This window comes from Ostrinia nubilalis, chromosome Z, assembly GCF_963855985.1.
Source record: "Ostrinia nubilalis chromosome Z, ilOstNubi1.1, whole genome shotgun sequence".
NCBI lineage: Eukaryota > Metazoa > Arthropoda > Insecta > Lepidoptera > Crambidae > Ostrinia > Ostrinia nubilalis.
Window position 1 is genome coordinate 22,179,332 of NC_087119.1, and position 9,309 is coordinate 22,188,640.

General features: G+C 33.8%; 1 protein-coding gene across 2 annotated transcripts; it reads right to left on the bottom strand.

Moving 5' to 3' along the window:
- Positions 1–411: 411 nt before the first annotated feature.
- LOC135086600 (histamine H2 receptor-like) lies at positions 412–7,616 on the bottom strand. Of its 2 annotated transcripts, XM_063981351.1 has the most exons (5): positions 7,368–7,616; positions 5,770–5,847; positions 4,734–4,934; positions 3,947–4,119; positions 412–3,862 (listed from the first exon to the last, which is right to left on the bottom strand). In XM_063981351.1, exons 3-5 carry the CDS (start codon positions 4,918–4,920, stop codon positions 3,155–3,157), a joined length of 1,068 nt encoding a protein of 355 aa, XP_063837421.1. In that variant the 5' UTR covers positions 4,921–4,934; positions 5,770–5,847; positions 7,368–7,616; the 3' UTR covers positions 412–3,154. The 2 variants fall into 2 exon arrangements, with proteins under 2 accessions (XP_063837421.1, XP_063837422.1); XM_063981352.1 differs by lacking the exons at positions 5,770–5,847; positions 7,368–7,616 and adding an exon at positions 5,892–6,014.
- Between the last annotated feature and the right edge of the window lie 1,693 nt (positions 7,617–9,309).

Consider the following 9,309-nt stretch of genomic DNA (forward strand, 5'->3'; position numbering starts at 1 on the left):
ACAGATTTTGGAATAGTCAGAAATATTACCGGTACCAACAACTTATATTTTTTTCGTTAACAAAATGTTAATTATTATTTGACATACGTTTAGGTATTTAGTTTGGCAATATGGCATTTAGTCAGGTACTCCAGAACTTCTTAAATGTTACAAAAATATATGGCTTCTAAATACCCAATGTTTGCCAGGGGGGACAACAGTCCTCAAATCATTGATTGAAAATCTAGTCCTTTTGTCTCCCCTAGCCAGGGGGGACAACAGGATTTCGAAATCCTGTTGGCTCCCCCAGGGGGGCCAAGCAGGGGGGACAACAGGACTGCACCAATTTTTAAGGCGCGTTGAACGAGAACATAATTATGCATCATCAATATTGTAGGGTTGAAATAAATCAATCATTGTTACACATATAGACATCTTTATTGTGAAATACACAGATACAGATTAAAACACATAAAATGCATTTCGTAGTACATAAATTCAACCGTCTAAGTACATTAGATTGAGAGCATAGGACACAAAACCTGAAATGCTTGAGGTAAGTCTACCACAAATGTCTACATCAGTATACAGATAGGTAAAAATGTGCTACATGGCACCATAATGTTTAAATATTTAAAAATAATACTTATGGACGATAGGTTTCAGACGGTAAAAATATTTTTAGTTAAACTGTTTTCCCAATAAAATATCGTTCCAAATCTGTTTAAATTGAACATACAAAAACAAATTCGTAGGAATCTAGATTTTGGTATACAATTTATAAGCAATTAATACCTTGTTACCAGTAAATACATATACGGGGACACTACTTTTATACAAATACAATATCAACTCTCCAAAAACAGTCTTCGATAAGATACAAAAGTTATGCCTAGATAATACAATAACATAGCAAATAATCTGAGGGTTCAAGAGAATCAAAATTGATCTTTACGATCGTAAACTAAGCATGAATGAAGTTCGCGTACGATGTTGTAATGGCGCCGTACAACCCCTCCAGTGGCAGAATCAAGGGATGGGCACGGTAAAGGACAATGACCTTGCCCCAGTATAGCGTAAAACAGTGATGTAACTTTCGTTACAACATTACACAGCGCAGGTAGAGCTATATTTTGAAACTTGTAACACAAAAAAATCCGCTAAATATTTTATTTAACATTGAGATTGATTTTATTATTAAAAACTGACTTTTGGTATTATTAGTGTTTAGTGAAAATTTTAAATTCCAGTCTAAAAAGTTATATTATTTTAAAATAAAATTAGTAGGTAGGTAGTCCAAGATAGGTACTTTTATATTTAAATTGGAATATCAAACTAATAAACACTTTTTGTAATAAAGTGAAAAAAACCTACATAATCTGACTAACAGGATTCTCCGAAAACAGACTGAATGGGTGACTGAAAAGGACGGAAATATATTGATTAATAATACTGATTAACTCTTGCATTTGAAATACGACTACGAAATCTCTGTGGCTACTCTACCAAGCGTGACGTAACTATTTTTTATATTATAATAAAAGGAAACATCGATTGTAAGCTTAAATGCTAATATATGTATAGACAACTACGGTATTTTTATATCTTATTTCCAAGTACGCATGAACAGTTAAAAAAGCTTGAACACCATTTTGAATTTAAAACATAGAACATCTCAGTTGACTAAAAAATCCCATAGAAGTAAAACAATTCTCAATACAGTAAAAGCCTGACATGTTTTTCTATTCGACAGTCAAGATTCAAAAGGTAAAATTTGGCTACAATAACATTGTTTACTTAAAACTAATACTTAAGTATTACATTTAAAACTATTAGCTAAAAAGGAGTAATCTGTGTAAGTTGATCAAAATTGTAAAATCCTAACCACATTCGTTTCTCACAAATAGCGACTATAGTAGTCAGCAAGTAGAAAAGACTGTAATGAATATTACACTTTGTAAATAATGTAATTAAGAAATAATTTCTTAGAAGTAAAAAAATTATATTTGTGCGATACTTTGAGTATGAAATTGTTGTTGTATTAATAGACACGAGATAATACCTAAATAATCATGAGGAATGTTAACGAAAATAAAATTATAATAGTTTATTTTATAAAGTTTATCTTTATATAAAAATATATTATAAATATCCAAATAGAAAATAAAAGCATTTAATATCACGTCGAAGAACTTTCATCTTTCACTATGCATATTGTCACTATCATGACCACAAAATGTGATTCATGATTATTTTTAAAACTACTGTTTTAACATTAAATGTCAATAATTTTCTATTTTAATAACCGGAAAAACTATTAAGGTTTTAAGTTGTATTTACTATTAAATTTTTGATAACTTACCTATTTTAAGGTAGCCCTACGATGTAAGATTTTTCAATGCCAAAAATGTTAAATATTTTCTACCGTACCATTCTTAACAACGTGTATTTTAAAACATTTCATCACAGACTCTTTTACTTTTAAGTTTCTTTTTTTGGTTTGTCACAAACACTTAACTATATGAATGAATTTTTTTTTCTTAAAAGTTGACCATCTTTTCAAACGTTTCCCAAAGTTTTTTTTTTTTTTTTTCAATTTTTTATCATATTTTTACGAATAGCTGGATAAAAATACAGTAAATAGGTATACACATTAACTTCATAACCTATAATACATATTATATTAGCGCATTTTTTTCGTAGGTGTAACTTATGCTGCATTTAAAGTACAAGGGTCAAAAACTGAATATTTTAATAGGTATAACTACAACACCGATATTGCAACACTTATGAAGCTTTTTTCAAGTATATTATTACTCTTTAATAACACATTAAGAATAATCAAGTCAGCAAAGTAATTAAAAGCTGCTTACAGAAAACACTTTTCCTACAGAAAACTCGTTATCGCAAATATCCATACCGTAAGTCATCAGGGTTCAATTGTTCAATATCCGTTTCGTTCCTATATCGCTATGTAATGGTCAGTTGTCCTTAATAAAGCCAAGTCGGTAGTTACAATAATGTGAACGTTAGAAATGTTTTTCCAATTTCAAATACAAGTCTCAAAAAATATCAATCGCATGCGATAGCCTAGCCACATTTCTAGCGTTCACAGTATATCGCCAAGAGATCTAGTGGTTTAATACACCCACCTGCAGACTTGTTCTTTATTAGATCATAACTCCTGAGTGTCGCGGGAAGAAGACGCGCCACGCTGCGGGCTGCTAGAGTTCATGGCCTGGTGCATGATATGAACCCTCACATCGCCAGTAGCAGATTTGTACTCCAACGCCCTCCTGTGACGGTTGCTGAACGAGCCAGACAGAGAACTCTTGCAGCAGCAGTAATAGAAGAGATGAGCAAAAGCACGCCGGAAGTTTCTGTTCATGCAGCTGTAGAGGAAGCTAGTGATGATAGAGCGGCAGACTCCGAGCCAAGCACAGTGGTAGTACCGAGAATCGATGGTACCAGGAGACTTGTTCACCAGAATCAAGTAGGGCAGCCAGGCCACAACGTAGAAGACAAAAGCGGTCATGTTCAAGCTGGTGGTCGAAAAGTCGCGCTCGTACTGCTGAGACCTCTTGTAGTACATATGCTCGCGTGCACGCCTCCGGACTCGAACGCAGGAAATAGTCAATCCAATGAACGTGATGATGCCAGGAATTCCGTGAAAGATGACAGTTGTAGCAATACGGTAGTAGAAGTTACCATAGTGGCGCCGCTCGCAGTAATCGTAGTCTAAGCCGAGGAGGACGCCGATCCCAGACATGGTAACGCTTACCGCCAACACCGTGATCGTGATCAAAGTTACCCGCATGGACATGAAGGTTTCGTACTCCGGAATTGAGCAGCATATTCGGTAGTATCCTTCAATCGCTACCAACTGTGGACAAAAAATTATTTTAATTTCAATAGTTCGTAATTTCCTACTAATATGAATGATATAAAAAGTTTTCAATGTACTTACAACAAAAAAGAGGCTATAGCAATAGGTGGCTGTTTCAGTTAGAAATTGCAGACTGTGGCAGACCGGCAAGATGTCCCATTCGCCAGCAGAGAGGAGCACCACCGCCGAAATGGGCATCACGCCCGTGGTGAGAAGCAAATCCGATAGGCCAACACATGCCAGAAAAACGTTGCCTGTAACAAAGGAAACTTTTGTTACTTTCAGGAAATATTCCCATAATGATAACCACGCAAAATACCACAAGTTCCATTTAAACATTTAATGAATAGCAGAGAATAACAGTAACTAATTAGCTTGAAGAGACGAAGCGAACGACGTTTCATTCAGTCCACACAAACGCAATCGGACATAATTATCCAAGTTTAACTATCATTAGTTACGAAAATTGCGAGCGCGCGTTTATTGGTAGTATTAAAATCAAAACTATTTAATTTAGTTAATTTTAAATCACCATTTCGAAATGCACGCCTAAGCACTATCAATATTTTACAAAAATATTTTAAAAAACTTAAAGTAACCATTCAGACAACTTTATAAACTTTGCCTTCATTTAATAAAACACAAAGACTGATATTCTCCGAAAAAGGATGAAAAAAAGTCGCACGAGCTTAAATTAAAACGCGCTAGCGCAGGCACGAACCAAACTTTGAACTAATCCGGCATTAGAGCGATATTTGAAGAGCAAACTTTAAAGGTTCTCTTTAAAAAAACCACTTGCACTACATTCAAAAATTTACATTACACCAAAAACTACAGTGTTTTTATTCACACACTTCACAATACTCACCGACTCTTTTCAGAGTATGTTCGACGAAGAAAGCCGCCACGAAGAATCCATTGATAGTCGTCCCGATACAGGCACAAAACACCATGAAGATCAGCCGGCCTAAGGTTGGCCATTGTTGACTAAGTGTCACCGGCGAGAAAAACCGGGTCGTATCGTTCCCTCCGGAGTTAATTCCAACCCCATACATAGGGGGAGCGACCCCTGGCATGACAAAAAAAAAGTATTAACACACACAAAACTTAGGACATTACGCGCCGGTGGACGGCCAACTACTAAAGCCGGTGCAGCAGACCTCCTCTGGGCACTGCTGGATCACCAACTGCCGCTAGCTACTGGCCAATGTGAATATATAAAGCAGTCCCCTACCCCACTCCCCCTCCCATAGGTTCCCAGGCAAAACCACCCACGCAACTAGGACTCATATTTGCGTTTATTTTTTTAAATAACTGCTTGTAATTAGTTTATTTCACTTCGTTTTTGCTTACAATATAGAATTACGTACTTTTTTGGAAAATCTACGCCATGTTTCACACTTATTTTTCTTCGACGAAACTATTTATTTTTGCTCATTTACATCAAAACTATATCATAATAAGTTTAATAAAACTATATTTTATCAAATATTTGAAAAAAAGAAAAAAAATCAAGTCTATTTTTAGAACACTTTATTTTCGCTTACAATCGGCAGTTTTTAACCGACTTTCTTTGAGTAATATTGTACTGTGGCGCGCCAGGATACACTCGAGAATCCTATTATCGCGCCAAACTTCCGATATATCTTTTAAAATATTTCATAGCTTTGTTGTGTCATGTCAAATTATTTTTTGTGTGTATTTTTAACACTGTTTTGCGTTCACTTTTACTTTCAAACAGTTTAGTTAATTTTCTTGATTAGTTATTGATGTAAACACAGCACTATTTTATTTTTATTTCAATTTTAACCATTGTTATTGACATGAAATGTGAGTATGGCGGGAAAACTTGGCGCGATTTGGAAACGGCCATGAAGACTGCAACTGGAGGTGAATGAACTCACGTTATGCTCCACACTGGAGGGGAGTCGTTCCTATCCAGCCGTTACGGCATGCGGTAAGGCCTGTAGCAGCCTCTAACACTGCAAAAATAAACGTATTATTGAAAAAAAAAATCAATACGTACAATTTGCGCGAATCTTGAACAGCTCAATTTTTATTTTTGGCGAATTGTTTAGATTTCGTGAGATGAATTTAATTTATGATTTACGGAAAAAGTTTTTTCAGGTCGAAAATAATGGGCTTTCGCCGCGGAGGTTCGATTCGTACTGAATGCAGCCTGTGTGATGCAAACGTTGAGTGAGATATGGCCCTGAGAAGTTCAAGGTCTAACAGGGCCGTAGCGATAGTGTAGTTGAAAATTATTTTAACCTACTTTAACCGTTTCTGGGGATAATTCTAAATCATATCTGAAGTGTACATATCATTTTCGATTGATTATAATATTATGACAGAATATGTAAAAAAAAATATTTACATACTTACTATACAATTAAATTATTGCTATTTTTTTATAGTATTATGAGTATTTTTGTAATTAAAAATTGCTTTAATTAAAATTATTATTTAATTTAAAAAAATATAACAATAACACTAAAATATTAAATTAATTATCAATTAATAAAATATTTATAGTGACTTATTTATTAATATACCATTTTTAGGTTTTCAGGGAAATAAAACCGAACGAAATGCATCTTTCAAACTATCAGGCACAACCGTTAAATGAGGTTGAAAGAACAAATAGCAAAAATGCCACTCTAAAATAATTAGCACAAAAAATTTAATAACGTTATTATTGCTATCAATTTATTTATTTATCAACAGCAGGATAATGTAACTTGGTGATGCTAGCAGTTTCATTAGATATTTAAGATTTCCTTAATTATGTAATAATATATTTCGTTTACATAATAATTATTTCGTTTTTATTATTATTGATAATTAAATAACCATAATAAACAGTCACAGTAACTTGCGATAGTTTACTGTTTACATAAAATTATTTAGGTTGTTTGTTTACTTTACAGGCGCCTCAGTTAGGTAGCTGATAATAACTAATACGCTGTGTAGAAAAACAAATGAATTAATTATTGTCATTATGCAAAGTGCGGCAAGAACTTTTTTACACAAACCATGAGGTTGAAAATGTATGGTGGGTTAAAAAAAACTTTTACGAGTCCCGGTTTATTGTTCGTTTTATGGACCGGTGACGTCAGTTACTGAATACCAGATGTTTAGAGTTTGCTCACAACATTTCAACTCGAAAACTACGCCTCTAAAAATGTAAACAATGGAACTGTTGAAATAAATAAATTACATAAAAAATGCTTAAAAAGGCATTAATGTGCAATAGAAGAATCATTTACTATTGCTGTTTGAATATCCCATATTCCCATGACATAAAACACGTAACCAAAAGGATTACGGATTGCACTGACCTCTGCATCTAGGTCATAGGGACAGTAGGATTTATGCAAGCTTACTCATCTGCTCGTAGATTTATAAATTGTTTACTATTTCCTATTTTTGTAATTAAACCAGCGCATTTTAATTTATTTATCAAAATACAAAATAATAAACACTTCGCTTCAATACGTACCTGGATATCGTAGTAAAATATATTTTTACAAAATTATACCATGTCGAAAAGTTCAGCGTTCAACACACAACACTATAACAACTTGATAAAAAAATACAACAATAAAATCCATCGAAAAATTCGAAAAAACACCACAATGTTTTTATAAAATATCCGAGACCATGTATAAAAATATGAATTTTCGTGCACACGTCTGTCGCGCCGCTCACATAATTATTATTGTGCTACCTTCTTAATGTAAAAAAAAATATATTAACTAAATTTTAGGTGGTAAAATCCGTTCTGTTGCTAGGCGTGGTGGGCGGGCATCGGAGTAGGGGGTTGCTGCGCAGAGGGGTGGTTTGGGGCAGTGCGCAGCCCCCTGCGCGAATTTCGGGTTATAAAAGGCGACAGTGAGGCGGCTGGAGATCGAGTACAGTCTCTCGCGATTCTCAAAGTCTACGCTCGTTCCCGTGCTCTGTGGTGGCGCTGGTGTCTACTCTCCTCCGTCTCTAGTAAGAACTTTTGAATTTTCTCAGTGTTGTGTGTTAAAAAATTGTTTTCACATCATTAATGTCCAAAAAATCGCGACGGGTGATATACATACCGATTCCTTTACGCAAAACCCTGCAGCCCTGTGATAACCAGTTTAAAAGTTTCTTGAAAACTTTTATTTAGCGGATTTTTAGTTTCAATGTGGTAAAAACATTGGAAAAGTATAGAAAATAGTTCTGTCGTGTGCCTTTTTCTGTAAGGTCAAGAAAAGCTCTCTCATTTTTAGTTTTCAATGGCTTGGTCATAATTTTTCGTAGTTGTGTGATTAATAGTGTTTTATTTTAAAGAAAAGTTAATTTTTCCAAGTGTATAATGTAAGTGACCATCAGTTATTTTTATTATTAAGTTTAACGTATAATATCATCGTTGTTATAACAACGGATTTTAAATTTCCAAAAAGTGCGACGTAACTTACCTTCGCAAGAGTTAATAATATACCTACGTAGCTTGATTTTAAAATTGAATAGTTACATACATTTATCTAAGAGGGGAAAATGATATAAAATACAAAACATTTTGGAAAATATCTATATTAATGTAGATGAGCACTTAACTTTACTACTGTTTCTACTTTTTCAAATTAGGTAGCTACGCATAGCTGTTGCTTAAAATTTATATTCATAGAAACACAAGTTTTGTTAAACTTACCTTCTACTCGATTAAAAATTTTCTTATTTTCAATTTTAGACTTTATCCTGGCAATAAAAGTTACAAAGCTGAAGCAATTTGTTTTACATAGTAACTTGTTTATAAAAGACTATCATGACATATTTTTATTAAATTTATTGTTCCTTTTTAGGGTTCCGTAGTTCTGACAAGGAACCCTTCTTATAGTTTCGTTAATGTCTGTCTGTCCGAGGTTTTGCTAGGAAACTATTGGCAGTAGAGAGCTGTAATTTTGTGGAGGTATGCCGACAAAACGGTAAAATAAAATTTTGAAAAAATATTTTTTTTAATATAGTAAAGTGGGGATGAGTTTTTTATTCATCTTGTACCCCATTGTGTGGGGTATCTTTGGATAGGTGTTTTAAAATGGCTTTGGGGTTTCTAAGATAATTTTTTCGATTTAGGGATCCATTTGCAAAATATTCAAATAAAGTGCCAATTATTGTTCTAGCAGGCCGTCTCAAAAACAAACTAAACTATTTGCTTGAAAAATCTGGAAAAATCATAATAATACTGCTTTTCATGAACTTTCAACGAAAACTATAACGGTTAAGATAGATCAATTAGTTTAAGAGTAATAGTCATTTAAGATTTTAAACTTTCGCGTTCCATTTCAACTAAAATAGTAAGACACGAGTCTTAACGGGACGTTTATTAATAAGTTACATTATGTACTGAGGGCTTGACGTTTCGGCTGCTATGCTGCAGCCGTGGTCACAATTAAATAGTCATTTAACTCATG

What these genes read in the sequence shown, in the direction of transcription:
- LOC135086600 (XM_063981351.1), bottom strand. Translation starts at nt 4,920, where the DNA reads ATGTATGGGGTTGGAATTAACTCCGGAGGGAACGATACGACCCGGTTT. An exon ending in ACATACTCTGAAAAGAGTCG is followed by an intron (nt 4,120 to 4,733) that starts GTGAGTATTGTG and finishes CCTTTGTTACAG; the next exon opens with GCAACGTTTTTCTGGCATGT. An exon ending in GCTATAGCCTCTTTTTTGTT is followed by an intron (nt 3,863 to 3,946) that starts GTAAGTACATTG and finishes TTTTGTCCACAG; the next exon opens with TTGGTAGCGATTGAAGGATA.